This window comes from Lethenteron reissneri, chromosome 40, assembly GCF_015708825.2.
Source record: "Lethenteron reissneri isolate LAM-NWPU_2019-01 chromosome 40, ASM1570882v1, whole genome shotgun sequence".
Classification (NCBI taxonomy): Eukaryota; Metazoa; Chordata; class Hyperoartia; order Petromyzontiformes; family Petromyzontidae; genus Lethenteron; species Lethenteron reissneri.
In genome coordinates this window covers 2,018,597-2,037,833 of record NC_083818.1, presented here as the reverse complement: position 1 = coordinate 2,037,833, position 19,237 = coordinate 2,018,597, and the positions used below count along the sequence as shown (strand labels likewise).

The window sequence follows — 19,237 nt, the reverse complement described above, 5'->3', positions numbered from 1 at the left end:
ATTCGCAACTCAATGACAACAACAAAATGAACACGAACACAGGAGGAGGTAGAAAGAATGACATCGTGAAAGAATGGAATTGACACGAACGGTGGGAGTGCCGTCACTTATAGTCACTTTAAGATGTTTTCTTGTTCATGTTTTTGTTTTTTGTTTGATGCGGTTGCACCCGATTCAAGAGCCGAATGGCTCACAGGGCGATACAAAATAAATGGAAAAAAAACGAAAGCAACGAAACGTTACTGTCACTCTAGAGCGAACACGACACGGGGAAGATAAATGATGACATTCGAATCAATTTCGCTTCAGATTTAGTTTTCAGTTTTCACCGGCTCCCGTGAAACTCCCCACCAAACGCGTTTTAGTTGCGGCAGCAGCAGCAGCAGACGCAGCAGCGGCGTCAGTGGCTGCTGCTGCGTCCGGCGTGGCTCGACCCTGAGCGGCCTCGCCCCTCGCGTGCCCGCGGCCTCGTGCGCGCTCTGGCCCCGTGGCCCCATGTCACCTCCCTGGCAAACCGGTTTGCGTGCGTGTGCGTGTGAACATACAGGTAGGGGGTTTTGTTTTTAATATATCCCAGTGGGAGGAGCCAATCACTCGCCTGACCAGTCTAGCCACATTTCCACCCCCCTCACCCCACTTTGCAAGATAATGACCCAAATATTTACGATCGTAAATCGGCGCACAATCTGGACGGGTGCCTCCGTGCCACGCCGTGCCTCGAACTCTCTTCGCTCCTCCCTCCTCCCTCCTCCCATTGTCTCCTCCTCAAGCTCCTCCTCCGTGTCATCGTAGCTCACCGGTCACAGCGCAGTTCTCGATGTCTTTGGGCCCCCTGAGACGTCCACTCGAGGAGACGTGAGGCCACTCGAGGAGACCCGCGGCCACTTGCAAGACGAGAAGCAGGAGGGGCGGCAGGGCGCAGCTCCTTCCCAGCGATGTTGGAGCGTGGATTTCTGGGTGGCCTCCTGAGCCGTGCAATGAACCTGCAGCAGCAGATCGCGGTGAACGCAGAGGACGAACTGTACCTGCTCCAGCACAAGAGGTGAGTCCTGCCCGGCTGTTGCGGTCCGCTGCGCCACTTGGTCCGGTAGTCGAGGAGGGTTCCTCCTCGTCACCTGCTCCAACACGAGTGGCGATTTCTGTGCGTCGCAGGCGACGAGCACGGTGGTGCGACAGGTGCTCGGACTCGTCGACGCACCCTCGCTTGTCCGTGCAGACCCGTGCCCTGCCAAGGGGACTCTCCGCTTGTCGTGATCGATCTGTGCTGGTGGAACGTTTCCATGAGAATCATTAAGTTATTCCCGTGACCCCCCCCCCCCCCCCACTCACGCTGCCCTTCCTGTGGCCCCCTACGACTCCGTCTCGCAGGATCCGGGAGACCCCGCTGTTCACGGCCGCCAAGAGCAATGACGTGGAGGCCATCGACAGGCTGCACAAGCAGGGCGACACGGACCTCCTGCAGCGCGGTGAGTGGCACACGAGGAGGGACACGGAGAGCAACAGGTACCCGGTGAAGACAGAGACACAGAGAGCAATAGGGACACGGGAAGGCAGACACACAGAGACACAGAGCGCAATAGGGACACGGTGAAGACACAGAGACACAGAGAGCAATAGGGACACGGTGAATACACAGAGAGCAATAGGGACACGGGAAGACAGAGAGACACAGAGACACGGAGACGTGGGAGGGACATGGACGAGGCATGAGACATACGTCAACACCGGGAAGCAGAGGTAACAACGCAGACATGGAGAGACCCAAAGAGACCCAGATACACAAAGGGACTGATGAAGACTTATTCGAGAAACGTCAAGGGATAGGGAAAGACGCCGTAAGGTGCAGTGTATTTTATAACTGATTACATTACCGGCAAAATTATGTAATCTTTTATTTAAGATGAAACTTTTAACTTGCGCGTTCGGTGTTGTTGCTATAATTTTTTGGTTTGTGGTAACAACAAAAATGAACGTTTTTATTTAATAACAAAAATGTTTCAACTAAAGTTAAGAAATGTTTACAATGAAAGGAAGGCGGTGGGCAAAAAACAGAATTGCTTCTGAAGGCCACGATCCACTAGGGCCATCGCTGATGATCACGATCACAAACAGGCATGACCGATGAGCCACAGTAGCGGCTTGGGGAGAGTTCTCAGATGTCAGGATGCGGTAGCAGCAGCGGTGGCCACGCTGCCACGTGTGTGTGTGTGGAGCCCCGAAGTGCGATGGGCGCGTCGCGTGTGCCCGTCACGGGGTGTAACGCGTGGGGTGTCTGCTGTGGGGTGGTGTAACGTGTGGTGTAACGTGTGGTGTGGTGTGATGTCTGATGCGGTGTGGTGCAGTGTAGTGCGTGTGCTGTAATGCGTGGTATGGTGTGCCGTGGTGTGGTGCAGTGTAGTGCGTGTGGTGTAACGCGTGGTGCAGTGTAGTATTGTGGTGTAACGCGTGGTGCAGAGTGGTGTAACGAATGATGCGGTGTGCCGCGCGTGGTGTAACGCGTGTTGCGGTGTGGTGCAGAGTGGTGTAACGCATGATGCGGTGTGGTGTAACGCATGGTGCGGAGTGGTGTAACGCATGGTGCGGTGTGCCGCGCGTGGTGTAACGCGCGTGGTGTAACGCGTGGTGCGGTGTGCTGCGGAGTGGTGTAACGCATGGTGCGGTGTGCTGCGGAGTGGTGTAACGCGTGGAGTAACATGCAGTGTGGGGTGGTGTAACGTGTGTTGCGGTGTGGTGTAACGTGTGATGCGGTGCGGTGTAACGTGCGGTGCGGTGTGGGTGGTGTAACGCGTGGTGTACCGTGCGGTGTGGTGTAACGTGTGATGCGGTGCGGTGTAACGTGTGATGCGGTGAGGTGTAACGTGCGGTGCGGTGTGGGTGGTGTAACGCGTGGTGTACCGTGCGGTGCGGTGTGGTGTAACGCGTGGTGTACCATGTGGTGTGGGTGGTGTAACGCGTGGTGTACCGTGCGGTGCGGTGTGGTGCGGTGTGGTGTAGGGGTGCTGGGCGAGACGGCCCTCCACGTGGCCGTGCAGTACGAGAACCTGGGCGCGGCGCTCGCCCTCCTGGACGCGGAGCCCACGCTCATCAACGAGCCCATGACCTCCAGCCTCTACCAAGGTAACCACGCACTCCACCATGGTAACCACAGAGCAGCAAGGTAACTACTCGTTCTACCGTGGAAATCAGAACGCGAACTCTGGTCATCTTCGTAGCAGCGTCTTTTGGCTGGCCGTCGAACAAAGACGGTCGATGCATCGCGCGCTTTCAGATGCAGCTTCTGCAGCTGTCTGGAATGCTCTTCCTTACAATATTAGGTCGCCACTGGGATCTATGCACGTTTAAATCGGCTAGAATGAACACTCATTTATTTCGAACAGCTTTTTGGGGTTTTGTTGTCCTTCCGCTCCTCCGATGAGCACGGTTGACTACGTACGGTGCGAAAGAAGTTCAACATACATACAATCATGAGCTTCTACCTTGGAAACCATTTTCAGGGTACCTGACAGACCTTCACGGCTCCTGTAGCGGGCTCGAGCAAACACAAAATTCCCTCCATGCTTCACTCTGAGAGAATCCCACTTAGGTCTGTTATCCAGCCTCCACCATACAGACGTGGGGATTACACAACGGTGCCCATATGCTGTGCTGAAGAAAATATACATTTTACAATATGAAAAATAAGAATAGGTTTTACCCTTTCTGACAATGAAACAGGAGGTGTTGAGATGTTCAAACACCAAATAGAACCCTTATGCAAGGAATCAAGTCTGCATTAACCACACGTACTTGTGGTGAACGTACAAACAAACTCTGATAATATAATCTTGATTTGAATTTTTCGTGACTGCAGGAATCCATGCTCTTTGGTTCTTTCGGTAAAGTCACGTAGGTATAAAATAAGTATATCTGATAATATATGATGCGTTGTCTTTGAAACTGGTTGGCCTACACCAGAGACAGCCTTCTTGTGGCCTAGTCTCACCACGCCACAAGGCGAACAGCACACAGGCAATGTGGCCTAGTCTCACCACGCCACAAGGCGGACAGCACACAGACAATGTGGCCTAGTCTCACCACGCCACAAGGCGGTCAGCACACAGACAATGTGGCCTAGACTCACCACGCCACAAGGCGGTCAGCACACAGACAATGTGGCCTAGTCTCACCACGCCACAAGGAGGTCAGCACACAGACAATGTGGCCTAGTCTCACCACGAACAGCACACAGACAATGTGTCCTAGTCTCACCACGAACAGCACACAGACAATGTGGCCTAGTCTCACCACGAACAGCACACAGACAATGTGGCCTAGTCTGACCACGCCACAAGGCGGACAGCACACAGACAATGTGTCCTAGTCTCACCACGCCACAAGGCGGTCAGCACACAGACAATGTGGCCTAGACTCACCACGCCACAAGGCGGTCAGCACACAGACAATGTGGCCTAGACTCACCACGCCACAAGGCGGTCAGCACACAGACAATGTGGCCTAGTCTCACCACGCCACAAGGCGGATAGCACACAGACAATGCGGCCTAGTCTCACCACGCCACAAGGCGGACAGCACACAGACAATGCGGCCTAGTCTCATCACGAACAGCACACAGACAATGCACACATCAGAGCATTTATAGCTCGGGGTGAGCAGCTATATCATGGGATACCTTTTTGTTTCGACATATTAACACCTGTTTTATTGCCAGAAAGGGTAAACCCGATTCTTATGTTTCATGCTTTGATACTGGCAAAAAGGTCCCATGATAAATGTTACAATATATAATAAAAATCACAATTTGTTTGTACCCATAGGTACAGTACGGTGCATTCGCGTATGTTTAATGTTTCGTAAGCTCTTCTTGAAAACGAATTGTTCTCTCTATGTCGGGATGTTGTTTTCAAATAAGGCTTCATTATCCACAAGCCTGCGTGCAAGCGAAAGGGTTTTGCAAAGCTTAACGATAAACTGTGGACTATTTGCAAAAAAACGGTGTCACTTTCCCACTGTTTATTACAAAAGATTCCCCCCCCCCCCCCCCCCCCCCCAAAACCATGAACCACAGATGGCTTTCAACGTCAGGTGGTACCGACGAGTGAAAAGGTCTGCTTCCGAATCGATGCACGTACGGCCCCGTGTGTCCCCGCAGGTCAGACGGCGCTGCACACCGCCGTGCTCAACCAGAACGTGGAGCTGGCGAAACAGCTCCTGGCACGTGGGGCAAATGCAGTGTCGCCGCGTGCCACCGGCACCTACTTCACCGACAAACACCGCAGCCATGCTCACTACGGTACACCCACAGCGCACCTTCCGCTCGCCGCGGTGCGACCACAGTATTGCACGTACCGCCGCTGTACAACAACGGATAACCGCATTCACCGCGGCACCAGAGTTGACCGTGGCTATGAATTTTAGTGGTTTTAGCTGTCTGTCGGCAGGAAATTCAAACGGTTCGTGGATCCTCCATCTCTGCAAAATCCCTACCTCTAGAGCTCTGTATAACGAGTGGTCACTGCACGGCATGTGCTGCGTGTGCTACGTGCCCCCCAGGCGAGTACGTGCTGTCATTCGCCGCGAGCACGGGGAACCTGGAGATGGTGCGACTGCTCCTGAAGCACGGGGCCAGGGTGTGTGCACAGGACTCCCAAGGTAAGAAGCTGCAACCTCCTGGAAGTGCCCTTGTCCCTCGACCGCATCGGACACTTATACCCCAACGCCTTCTTAAATGCGATGCTCAAAACGTTGAGCGGCCAAAATCCTTGGATGCTCAACAAGGAGACATGGCGAGCTGGCGAGCCTCTACCCCATCAGCCCTGCCCACTTTTACAGAATCACAATCTGTATTTGTACTCCAGGAGGAATGCGATGAGCTATAAAGCTCTTTTTCAAAGATGTCTGGTCGGGCACGGGGTAAAAACGTGACAACAACAAACACGAAAGTGGTGCAAAGTACAAGAAAGGTAAACAAATTACCCAAACACAAACACATAAAACGAAACCATCCCCATCCGACCAGGCGAAGCCCACTGAGGTGTTCACTTATTTTTTTAAAGTGACCTAGCCACAAATTATTGCTCAACAAGTGCCTTATCATTTGGACATTTCTAGCAGCAAAATAATGTTTTAAAAAATGGTCTAAACGCATGTTTCTAAATGTGGTGGGAAAAACCGGAGGACCCGGAAAAAAAATCAACACGAATGGTCTCGCTCATAGGCCACCCACCTACTCCACTACCAATGCTGTCCACTTACCAGGTTAGTCCCTCCTCCTTTGCTATATTTTGGTGCGATAATTGTCCAAATGATGGGGCCACTTTATTGAGCGATCATTTGTGGCCAGGCCACTTCTGAAAAATAAGCGAACACCTCAGTGGGCTTTGCGTGATAGGATGGGGATGTTTTAGTGTCGTATTTGTTTGTGTTTGGGTGATTTGTTTACCTTTCTTGTACTTTGCACTCCTGTCGTGTTTTGTACTCTTTGTTGTTGTAACGTTCTGACCCGCCCCTCCAGTATACTCTTATACAAGCGCACAACTTTATATATCTGTGATGATAAGTCAAGCGTGAGGACACTTTCTGTCGTTTTAATGCAGGGGGCGCTGAAAACCTACGTGCCCCCTGCATGAACGACGGAGGTGCAGGGACAGACGTTCGATTATGTTGGAATCGATCTGCAGACGGCGGTCTTCTCGCACGGCCAGCAGCTCCATGACGCCTTATCTCGATCCCGCAATCCCAAACGGATGAAAGTCCGCATCGAACCGAACCCCCAGCAAGGTCATCTACTTAACGACGAGAGAAAATTCACACGAAATGTCATTTTCAATTAAGTCTTCCAGATGTAAAATTATATAAGCTTTTAATGAAGAAATAAAATGATTTAATTCAAAACATAATACAATTCAAAGATGTTTCATTTTAAAACTTCAAAACGGAGCATCGGATGCTTGCGTGAATGTGTCGTTCGTGTGCAATTCTTTTTTCGTGACTTTCCTGGCCGAAGGCCATAAATGGCACCGCAGGTGCCCCCTCACAACCCCTAGTAGATTAATATCAAGCGTGAGGGCAGAAAATATCATACCGGGACAAAATTCCAGACTTTTTTTTTGCAAATGTTTCATGATACCAGGGAGAGCCTCTGACAGCAGGCCTGTCCCGGTCGAAACCAGAACATTCGGTAGCTTTAGCCCAACACTTGGTCAAACATGCAAGCACCGTGTTCCACTCGTCCACGTGCGAGGCGAGAAGCATCTCATTCTCTCGCCGCCGCCGACGCCACCAACAACAACAACCGTCATTCGCAACGGCGCTTGCACCAGGCTAAGTGCACTTTAAGGCCACGTGAAGTGTCGAACGCCCGCTGGCAGGAGGTCAAAGGACAGACCCAGGTGCCACGGGTTGACTGACTGAGATGACCGGCTGATGCGCCACCACCATGCGCCCATTGTGTGCTCCCACAACTCAGGCAACACGGTCCTACACACGCTGGTGCTGCATAAGAACCGCATCATCGCCTGCCAGATGTACGACTTCATCCTGGCGAGCACACAGAGGGGCAAGGGCCAGCCTTGCCCGGAGGCGGTGCTCAACTGCAAAGGCTACACCCCCCTCAAGCTCGCTGCAGCCAAGGGCAACGTGGTGGTGAGAGCCTCATCCTCCCGCAGTCACCCTGAAACCTTCCTTCGCAAAAACGCACCGCTTACATCATCATGGCCAGCCGTGATACAAAAATACCGCTGGATGCAGGCTTTCATCAAGCCATCGCCATAATTAATATTGCGATAGCTGTCAACCCATACGGTTTACCCCGTATTCTTGTACAGGGAAATTGAGTTTTCAGGTCCATACGGCGTACAGCCGTTTCATTATAGGCAATAAAATAAAATGTCTATTTGTTTGTGTTTCTTCCTTGTGATTGGACTTTGTAGGATGAACGTTGAGATGAATACGGGGCACGGGGTGACCAATAAGGTCTGAATTGGTCTGTAGTAGGGTAGGAAACACTGATAAGGGGTTGACAGGTATGCCACCAGCACTACCATCAGCACCACCATCAGCGCCACCACCAGCACCACCACCATCGTCACCAGTACCATCAACACCAAAACAAAAACAAAGATCCCCGGTATAGCCTTGAACAGACTGTTGGGGCAGGTGCTGTAAGCGAACACCGATGGAGGCCGAACGGTACAGGAGGGGGTGGGTGGCCAGCACTATTCCCGACCGCCTTTGTCTCCCTAGTAGCGATGTGTATACCGCACCAGGTTACTCATTAGAGACTGAGTCGACCTAAGGGAGGCCCAGTACCAGTTCAGATATATAAGGGCACAGAGTCACCACTAAGGTGTGAATTGTTCTGTAATGAGGGAGGAAGCACTGATAAGGGGTTGACAGGTATGGTGTACATGCAGTCGACCATCGATTTATCCGGCACCGCGCGATTGTCCGGCTGCCGCTTCTCAATGTTATCCGGCGGTCCCGGGCCGATCCGGCAAAACCGCTCCAATGGCTGTAACCCAGTTACACAAGTTGTTGAAACGAGAGTGTAGTTAGTTCTGCGTACATCACCCCATGCAGAGTCTTCTACATTAGAGTGGTAAGTACGGCACAGTAAATACAGTAACTTTTTACAGGAGGATATAAATTCGCGTCTATTTGTATGCTTATTTATGTCAATTTCATATAGTTACTGAATAAAAAAAAACATATACACAACACCTCAAACATGTTATGCAAGAATGTGCAAAATTAAGCTGTTTAAAATAATGATGTGGTGCTTATCCCGTGTTTTTTAAAATCCGGGGCAACCTGAACATTTGTTTCCTCTGCTTATTCATTTCTATTTTCACACCCATCGGTATGCAAAAATGTTACGTTTTAGAGAGTTAAATCTGGACCATCCTGAATATAAAATTCCTCCAGCCATTTTAAGATTATAATCTATATTCTTTTTCAAGGTTATCCTCTTTCTCCCGAAAGGCGGCATTTGTGGATTGCCCACCGTCAAACTGTCTTTATGCTACTCTCATGCTGTTATTGCTTGCAATGCCATCTTCAAAATTGAGTGCTGTTTTTCCGACATTTTTTCTCACCCGTTTTCCTAAAAGTTACGAAGCTCTGTGCATTCACTTCCTTGTTAAGAGTGTGGGGCGGCCACTCGTCCGCACAGGCGAACTGGGGCGGTCACCTAGGGCCCCAAGTTAAGTGGGGGGGAGGGGGTGCCAAATTGGAGGGAAAAAATATAAATAAATACAACATTAAAATAAATAAATAGCACAAATAACTGATACCTTTATACAAGGTATCATGTTTGCAATAACAACAACACAAGTAGTCACAACACAAGTAGTCAAAATGCATTTTGACTACTTGTGTTGTGGTTATTGCAAACATGATACCTTGTATAAAGGTGTCAGTTTAGTACCAGTTTAGTACCAGTTTAAAGGGTAAAAACCTACTACTATCGGTCTGACAGCCGGACGGATGGACAAACCCGAATAATTAGGCCTCTGTAAAAAAAAAATCCGCTTACAAAAACATTAAATGTAAAATAGGGTAACAAGTTTCCCAGTTTACCCAAAACGCCTCAGCCTAGATCTGCCCTTGGGGTTTGGGGGTCGCCTATTCCGTGGTTCACCACGGGCGCCAGGTGCTGGCAGCCCGTCTAGGCCGCCCCTGTTAAGCGTCTGCATCTCTTTGTACCTCTCTCTCCTCTTTATCATATCTTTCGTAGTTTCACAACAATTTGCTTTCTGCTTGCATCCCAACAGAATGTACAGAATGTCTCAATACAACCATATCTTATGATACTATATACAACAGCAACACGTGCGCTTCATGGGCACAAACTGAGAAATTGAGGTCTATATATATATTTTTAAAGGCACAGTTGAAGGGGTGCCACGGTTCGAGATGTTAACTCCCTCACCCGGTATACAGGAAGTCGTCGATTCGATCCCGACCCTGACGCCTGTATTTTTGGAGTTTGCATGTTCTCCCCGTGGTCGCGTGGATTTTTCTGCGGGTCCTCCGCTTTTTCCCTCCACATTTAGAAACATGCATTTAGAGTATACATGTCCTAATGTCCACATGATGATAAGCCACTTCGTTGAGCTATCATTTGTGATAGCCAGGTGGCTATCAGTGGGGCCTTACCTGGTAGAATAAAATAAAAACAGTTTATAGTATGAGAAGGGTCAGAGACTCAATGAGGCTTTACTCCATAAAGATAGGGCATTGCAACTCGGATATCCAGAGTAATGTGGGGGAGGGCGGTGGCCGATAACACATTCCTGCGGAGGGAGCTGGTAGTAACGTTGGGTTGCACGGTCAATGGCCTGCAGGGTCAACGGCGGCGTAGTGTATTCCGCAAATATGCCCGACTGTGAGGGCGGGCACAAGCCGGTGTGAGTAGGTTAAACGTTGAGTTTTTTAAGGGCACCACGGGGTGACCAGCCCCTCCCCACCCAGCCCCACCCCTCCCACCCCCCACCCAGCCCCACCCTCCCCACCCAGCCCCTCCCTACCCTACCCTCCCCACCCAGCCCCACCCCTCCCACCCCCCCACCCAGCCCCACCCTCCCCACCCAGCCCCTCCCTGCACGATGGACACAATAATCCCTTGTGGGCTGGTGTAACCAGGAGGTTCCTACCAGTAACATACATATAGAGATAGCCACCTAGTCAGTGCCTGTGACAACAGCATCACTGAACAACCCACCAAACCAGTAGGGAGAACCGGATGAAGATAAGGTATTAAATGCACGATTTTGTGTACCGACGCAGAATGGGAGCCAGCACAGTACGTACAATGTTTTTCAGACACAGTGTCACGAATGGGTGTGATCTAATCTAATGATTAATTGTATACAACATAGTTCATGCAAGTTGCATCTTACAATTGTTGAGCAACCGCGGATAAGCTGTAAGGCTATAAACTAAACAAGTTGTATTTTATTTTACCAGGTAAGGCCCACTGAGCTGTGGAGCTCTTTTTCAGAAGCCACCTGGCCACAAGTGACAGCTCAAAGAAGTGAATCATCATGTAGAAATGTACAGCAGCCAAATACTCTAAATGGTTGTTTCTAAATGTGGAGGGAAAAACCGGAGGACGTGGAGAAAAACCCATGCGACCACAGGGAGAGACACGCAAACTCCAAATATACAGCAGCAGGCGTCAGAGTCGGGATCGAACCCACGACCTCCTACATACCAGGCTCTGCAGCTCTCTCTGTATGAACATGTTTTCAACCAATTAGTGTTTGTCCATGTGGGAGGAAACCAGAACACCCGGAGAAAACTCTACGCATGTGAGGGGGCAACACTTAATCCCCTACAGATCGGACAGATTTTGTCAGTCCACACTTCGGTGTACTGCAGCGGTGGAAAAATTTCGTCTCGCGAGCCGCATGCGGCGCTTTAATCCACCATGTGCGGCTCTATCGAAGGGGCATAACGTAGAACGTACTATCACAGTAACAGAGAAAAATGAATGTCTCCCGTGCTTTGCTGAAAACTGTAAATATATAAACGTATATATATAACCTTGGCTGTTTGCAGAACTCACGAGTACTTTTTGCCTGTTGGTCTGTTACAGGTTGGCTACCCCTGCTGTACTGCGTAGTAGGCGCGTGGCCTACGAGCGTTAGGTAGGGGTCAACGTATGATGAATGTTCCTTGTCACCTCAGATGTTCAGGCACCTGGTGAAGCTTCGCAGAGTGGTACAGTGGTCGGTGGGCACCGTGACGTCCACCCTGTATGACCTCAGCGAGATCGACTCGTGGGAGGACGATCGCTCGGTGCTGGAGATCATCACCACGAGCCACAAGCGCGAGGTCTGACGGAGCGCACCGCCTTGCGCCATCACCGCCACCACCACCACCACCTTGCACCAGCACCACTGCCACCTTGCGCCACCACCGCCACCACCACCTTGCACCACCACTGCTACCACCACCTTGCACCACCACTGCCACCACCGTGTACCACCTCCGCCACCTTGCACCACCGCCATCACCGCCACCACCGCCACCACCTTGCACCACCACCATCTTGCACCACCACCACCACCAACTTGCACCACCACCTTGCACCACCACCGTGCTTCTTTCTCAGAGAGGCACCGACCGCCACGTGCTCACGTGATGTGTTTGTGCAATTTGTACTTTTATACTTTATTTACTTTTTTTGAGTGACTTGCTTGGCTTCCCAATATTTTGCTCTCCTATCGGTTTTTTTATCGTTTCTTGCTGAAACTCTCTGACCTGCCCCTACTGGACAAAACGAGCTTCACAGCTCATGAGATTCTTCCAGTCTCAATAAAGGTTCTGAGCTGGTGCTGGGCTAAACGTCCAACAACGCCGGCAACTTGCTGACGACGGGGTCAAATTGCTTTGCCACCCCTCAGGCTCGCCAGATCCTGGAGATAACCCCAGTGAAGGAGCTGACCATAATCAAGTGGACGCAGTATGGGCGGAGCTACTTCCGCATGTGGACCATGCTCTACATGGTCTACATCACCAGCTTCTCGCTCGCCTGCATCTACCGGCCCCTAATGATGCGCACGGACAACGCCACGGATCCACGCGACGACGTCATCCTTGTCCAGAAACCCCTGTCCGTACGTGGAAACTCTCAAGACTCGCTGCCAACACGTTAAACCTAACTCGTGACACCTCATGCCCACGCACACGTTGCTACCTATCAACACTGTGCAGAGCTACTAACCTCCAACAAATTATGGGCACCGCAGTGGCTAGACATTCACTACCTCGTCTGGTCTACAGGAGGTCGTAGGTTCGATTCCGACCCTGACGCCTGCTGTATATTTGGAGTCTGCGTGTGTCTCTCCCTGTGGTCGCGTGGATTTTTCTCACCACATTTAGAGTCAACATCATGCATTTAGAGTATTTGGCTGCTTTAAATTTCCACACAATAAGACCACCTCGTTGAGCTATCATTTGTGACCAGTTCGCTTCTGAAGAGCTATACAGCTCAGTGGGCCTTACCTGGTAAAATGTTGAACACAAATGTAAGTTTAAATGTACTCAACTGACAGTGGTACACAAGGACGGATAACAAAACACCGTGGCCTTAATCAAGTATATACCAGGCAACGTTTTGGGGAAATGGCCCTTGTTTAATAGTACATAAACCCTTCAAAAGCTACATTGTCAACACCACATTCCTATATATAACAACAACTCCGTATACATCATACACAATCTTCATGATCTTCAACCTAATACTACACTCATTTAAACTACACCCTGTGTACACTGCACTGATAACCTGAGTGGACTTGCCGACTACTGGCACCAGCGGTGTCAATATCGGCCTCTATGGAGGAGGCTCGTGAAGTACGCTGCTGCTGCTGGGCAGTTGGAGGCAGTCGCCCTCCAACAACAACGGAGGGCAGAGGAGCGACGCTCACAACAACAAGCGGAGTGCCGGGTGGATAAAATCCGGCGAGTTGGCACAGTAGGGGTGGGGGTACATCTGGGGCATCTGCCAGTCATCTCAGTCAGTGAACCCGTGGCACCTGCTGGGTCTGTCCCGTGACCCCCTGCCAGCGAGCCTTTGACACTTCACGTGGCCTCAAAGTGCACCTGGCCTGGCACAGGCGCCGTGGTGACGACACCGCCACTTGGTGGCGAATGGCGGCTATTGGTATTGGTGATAACCTGTGCACATTAAAGCCCAACACTACCGACTACACCCATGAAAACTACACCCTACGTACACGACTCATAGCTGTGCACGTGACAACCTACACTCATTTACCTACTCATCATTAAACAATTATAATGTCAACAACGCTGAGCTAAACTTTACACCAAAAATAATTTGACACTTGTTTTTCAACACATACAACAACGCATTGTAATAACGTATTTTTTTCAAATTGTGTTATAACTTATTCAATGTAATGCTTACAATATTGTAAACCGCAAAGCACTACACTATCTTTTTCATTTTACATAGCAGCCAAAAGTTCTCGACAAACGTGACGCTTTTCACGATTAAGTTCGCAATTAATTCACTGTTAGACAATGTAAAACATTTAAACTTTTAAAAGTTTAATTCTATGAATGTTGATTTGTCGCAAGCCTGGCACCTCCTCAAACCCCTCACATCCACAACCCTGAGGTAAATGTGTCTACATTATATTCCGACATTTTATTGATTAATCCTGTACAAACTCTGTAACTAACACAGTGAACCATGACCGTAACGTATTGATTTATCAATTTGTAATTCATTAATTGTAAGGCCGAGAAAGCGAGAAAGCCTCGGGCCTTACCTTTGCCACTGTGCATATTAATTCTGAGGGAAAACATCGTTTAACTTGTGATGCATTATTCTCACACAGTAAATTAAAACATATGAAGTTAATCTGTAAAATCACCTAAATATTGCCAAACTAAACTTGGATTAAACGCAAGCGAACGCATAAACAATGCTGAGGTAAACTTTACTCAAACAAATCTGCTTATGCAATTACTTGACAACACGTCATTACAGTGTAAAACAATAACGACTATTATTCAATAAAATTGCACATTAAAGCATTATTAAATGCAAAACTTAATTTTTTTACGAAGGTAAAGTCAGTCTCATTCAATATGCACGTGTACCTTCCAAATCTTTCAATGCAGCGCAACATTTTAACACTACCCACCAACTTTAACAATCTACAACTTTACAAAATATCACACTCCACGATGCGAGTAGCTGTGTACGACCATTAGGAGAAAATAACAAACAACAAAAAAGTTTTGCTGGCTGGCGCGCGGGCGGGAAAGCCTCGCCAGCTCGCGCCACGCCGGCCGTGTGTCGCACGCAAATGCGCGGGCGGGTGCGCGTTCAAATCTTCAGAACGTCCCCAGTAACCCAGTGGCCCTCACTCATTGCGAGGCCCGCATGGCCACTGGCGGCCCGGCCCCCCCCCCCCCCCCCCGGTGACCTTTAGAGCGGCCCCTGATGGTCCGGCCCCCCACAAAACGTGAAAACACCGCCCATCATCATCATCACCATCGTGCTGCTGTCAAACCTCCAATGGTTTCAAATAATGTGTGTGGCGGGCCCTCACACTAATGATGTCTTATCGGCACAAGTGCCCCCCCCCCCCTTCTGAACATCAGTGAAGAACACTGGAATAACCTCACCCTCCGGTGATTAAATTCCATAGCTGTCAACCCCTTATCAGTGCCCTACCTTATTACAGACGAATTCAGACCTTATTGGTCACCCCCGTGCCCTTTTAAATCTCAATGTTCATCCTTCAAAGCCCGTAATGAAACGGCTGTACGCCGTATGGACTTGAAAACTCAATTCCCCTGTACAAGAATATGGGTAAACCGTAATGAGTTGACGGGTATGAAATTCGATCCCACAATGGCCACCGCATTAACACGACTGCACTCAATGGACTCCCCTTTGAACACAAGTAACAACTGCCACCCAAACTCACGACTCACATCAGGGGCGACTATTTGAACCGGTCCTGGGACTCCTCGAGGTCAACTCAGTACAAAAAAACATCAGAACCGGGGAGACAAAGGCGGCCGGGCGTGGTTCTGGCCACACCACCCTCCTCTTGTGCCATGCCCGACATTAATAGGCGCTCGCTAACATCACTTGCCCCGACAGCCTCTCTGTCCTGAAAAGGTTCAACTCGCCAGCAAACATGATTTTAAACAATTTATTTCATTTGCATCAGATCGCCGCCCAAGTTGAAATGTGTGTCATAAAGCCTCCACCACCCGACGCAGACAATTAATAAAGCTGCAACGTGAATGAACGTGGTCAGTTTGTTACCGCTTCAGCCCACCGCCGGTGCGTTGAAGCAGTTAAAAAAAAACTAAATGTAATATTGGTCACGAAGGCTCATGCGTTAAATTGACCCAGAGCCCCACGTGCCAATGTTGGCTCAAGGTCATACCAACTTTCTTCCATGTTTACTGGGTATTGTCCTGTGAAAGGCCCATGTGAATGAAGTGTGCCAGTGTCGTGGCAAGGGAAAACTCCCTCCCCTGGGCACCAACACGTCTCGATACGGCACCAAAGAAGTGCCTCGATGCTCTGCAGAACTGACGGGAAGCTGTTTGACGTGGCCGTGCAGGAGAGCTACCAGACTCAGCAGGACTTTGTGCGACTCGGGGGCGAGATCGTCAGCATCCTCGGGGCCATTCTCATCCTCGTGCTGGAGGTGAGAGCCCACACAGAATGTGTTTATTTAGACGGAGGAGAAATCCGATGATCTACAGAGCTCCTTACTTCACAGATGTCCAGGAAGGGGCACGGGGTCAGAAAGTAGAGGGGGAGCGAGAAGGCGTGCGTGCGTGTGATACAACGCGGCGAGGTGGCACAGAAGAGGTGTTGCATCTGCCAGTCATTTCGGTCAGTCAACCCATAACACTCGGGGTGGTCTGTTCGGTGACCTCCTGCCAGCGAGCCTTCGACACAAATCAAGTCCGTTTACTTTTGGTTAACATGTGGCGCCTTTCTGGCATATAAATCTGCCGGACCAAAGCACCGTCACTTGCTTAAACATAAAAATAAACTATTCTATAGAGTTAAAAAAATAATGATTATGAAAAATCGTGGCCTTAACGTGCACCTAGCCTGGCACAAACGTCGTGGTGGCATCAACGCCACTTAGTAGTGAACAGTGGCTGTTGTTGTTGCGGATTCAGTGTGGTTGCGGGCGTTCAGGGATTTCGTGTTTACAAGGTCGCAGTGGCCCAGTACGCATGGCGACGTTGTGCCAACAGTCCGTGTTAAATGGAGGCTGTGCCGGCCGGCCTTTCATAAGTGCTGCTCGCTAACAGCACTTGTCCCAACAATCTGTTTTGACGACACGGGGGATGTTTGTTTTGTGTTTGCCCAACAATAATTATTAGAGTGGGGCGGTATGTTCCAGTGTGCCAGATTTATTCACTAATTTTCAGAGGGGGGGGGGGGGGGTGGGGCAGTTTCGCTGATAAGACATCACCAGTGTGAGGGCCGCCATCATACATGTGAAACCATTTGGGGGTTTCACAGCATGATGATGATGGGTGGGGTGTTGTCACTATTTGTGGATTGTGGGGGGGGGGACACTAAAGGCCTCCCAGGGGCCGTCAGTGGCCCACGGCCCCCGCAATGAAGAACACCTGCGGTATGCATACGGGCAGTGCCAGATTATCCCAGTAGCAAAAGGAGCTACATATGCTACGGGCCCCACACTTTCAAGGGCCCCGCGTATAATTATTTCAAGCTATAAATTCCGGTTCAGTGATTCTGCTCTATTACTATTGTACTATACTGCCTGCAAATTTAATGAACGACTGGGTGTTTAAAGTTAGCGATTTGTTGTATTATCTGGCTGTGTAGAAAATGAAAAAAAATTTGTGTTTTAATATTTCTGTTATATATTTTTTTATTTAGGGCCCCTTTATAACATATGCTACAGGCCCCCACTAGCTTGATCCGGCACTGCATACCGGTAATAAAAAAATGGACAGCGTGACATTAATTACAGCAAAAAAATAATTTAAAGGGAACGAAAATAGGATTTGCATTTGGGAAGCGAACTTGTTTTGTTACAGCTGTGTGCACCAGAGACGTCTCTATCTCCCTCGCTCTCTGCCCCTCAGATGCTGGATGTCATTCGCGTCGGGGCCTCGCGATATTTTGGAAACATCGTGACTGGCGGCCATTTCCACATGATCCTGTAAAGACACAAAACACTCAACCCCAAATGCTTCCAAAACCCTCGCAACCACACTGATCACCGAGCAACTACTAAACGTCCTGGAGTGGCTTCAGCAAGTCCCCATTTCACAGAATGGATGTCCCGGTTATCCCCGAATTATTTGTAAAAATTGGAATCTTGCCCCCGGTTTAAAATCTTCTGATATCACGGTATGGCAAGTGGATGAGTCCATCGTCAGTGTGAGCAGGGCCTCGTGGATGAGTGGGCGTGGAGAGCGGTGGTGCAGCGGTTAGCACGCTGCGTTACGAACCCGGAGCCCGAGTTCGATTCCCGCTCACGGCCAACATCGGTGACGATTATCTGAAACTGGTGCAGTGTGCGAACATTGACTGCTAGAGAATACAAAGGCGGTCGCGCGTTGGTGCTGGCCACCCACCCCCTGGTGTGCCGTGTTGTTCCTTCATAGGTGCCTGATAACAGCACTGGCTCCAACAGTCTGATGAAGGCTATATGGGGGATCTTTGTCTCCGTGCTTATTACAAGTGGGCGGAGTTAATAGAAAGCTCACCATGTGTCCCAGTTGAGCCTCCCAGAAATGTGTAATCTGTACACCTGCACGGTGCAGCTGTATGCACTATATTTAAAGTGACTTGAGGACGGGTCCTGCAGCGCCAAGAGTTACACTCAACGTGGCTACGTGGTGATTGGCCCCCATCAATCACATTCGAATGGCTACGGGGGCAAGGGTGGCACGGGCCCTCGGTGCAAGGGTTGGAACTGGGTGTCCCCCTTTCCAAATTCTCCCGCCTCTCCGTAGCCCAGCGTCTGGGCCGCTATTGCCCGTGGGCCCTGGTGCCATTTGTACCACCGGCAGCAAGCAGCCTCCATAGCGTCGCCACCGCCATTCCGCACGAATGGACCCAAACGCGACAGAGCGGAAACCTGAAGCTGCGTTCTCTTCTGTGAGAGGAAATCAAAGGGCTCGCTGTGGTTCGATGTCAACATCTCGTCACCGCGGGTAGCCATGGTGGCGAGTTTGCGGTGCCTCTCTCCCCGTGGTCGCCTGGATTTTTTTCTCCGGGTCCTCCAGTTTTTCCCCTCCACATTTAGTAATTAACATCACGCGTTCAGAGTTTTCGGTTGCCATACATTTGCACACGCCGCTACTGTTGAGCTATCATTTGTGTAGCTTGTTTAAAAAAAGCTATGAAGCTCAGTGGGCCTTATCTGGTCAAATAAAATAAAAGAGTTTTCAGTTTAGTTTCAATGACACGGAGGCTGTGTTCGCGCGCGGCCCCAGGGTGTTCTTCGCATGCCCGTATGTAGCGAACCGTGCTAATCGGAGGTGCACCACCAAAGCTGTGTGTCGCACCGCTGCTTCGTGACGATGACAACGTTGGTGCCGCGTGTCCCCCCCCCCCCCCCCCAGGGTGTGCTACGCGTGCCTCGTGGGACTGCTCTTCGTCATGAGGCTCGCGGGCGCCCAGGGGGAGTCCGTGCCCATGTCGCTGGCGCTGGTGCTCGGCTGGTGCTACACG

The 19,237-nt window shown here is 50.2% G+C and overlaps 1 protein-coding gene across 1 annotated transcript in view; it reads left to right on the top strand.

The window, feature by feature from the left end:
* The first annotated feature begins 824 nt into the window (after positions 1 to 824).
* LOC133352511 (transient receptor potential cation channel subfamily V member 6-like) overlaps positions 825 to 19,237 on the top strand; it is a 29,625-nt gene continuing 11,212 nt past the window's right edge. The window contains exons 1-11 of the mRNA XM_061568195.1: positions 825 to 1,042; positions 1,369 to 1,466; positions 2,995 to 3,117; positions 5,150 to 5,290; positions 5,551 to 5,649; positions 7,466 to 7,641; positions 11,689 to 11,835; positions 12,408 to 12,620; positions 16,125 to 16,211; positions 17,641 to 17,717; positions 19,129 to 19,237. The exon at positions 19,129 to 19,237 is cut by the window's right edge and continues 57 nt beyond it. Of these exons, the coding sequence (XP_061424179.1) occupies positions 936 to 1,042; positions 1,369 to 1,466; positions 2,995 to 3,117; positions 5,150 to 5,290; positions 5,551 to 5,649; positions 7,466 to 7,641; positions 11,689 to 11,835; positions 12,408 to 12,620; positions 16,125 to 16,211; positions 17,641 to 17,717; positions 19,129 to 19,237 (1,377 nt within the window). The 5' untranslated portion in view covers positions 825 to 935. The remainder of the gene's footprint in view (positions 1,043 to 1,368; positions 1,467 to 2,994; positions 3,118 to 5,149; positions 5,291 to 5,550; positions 5,650 to 7,465; positions 7,642 to 11,688; positions 11,836 to 12,407; positions 12,621 to 16,124; positions 16,212 to 17,640; positions 17,718 to 19,128) is intronic.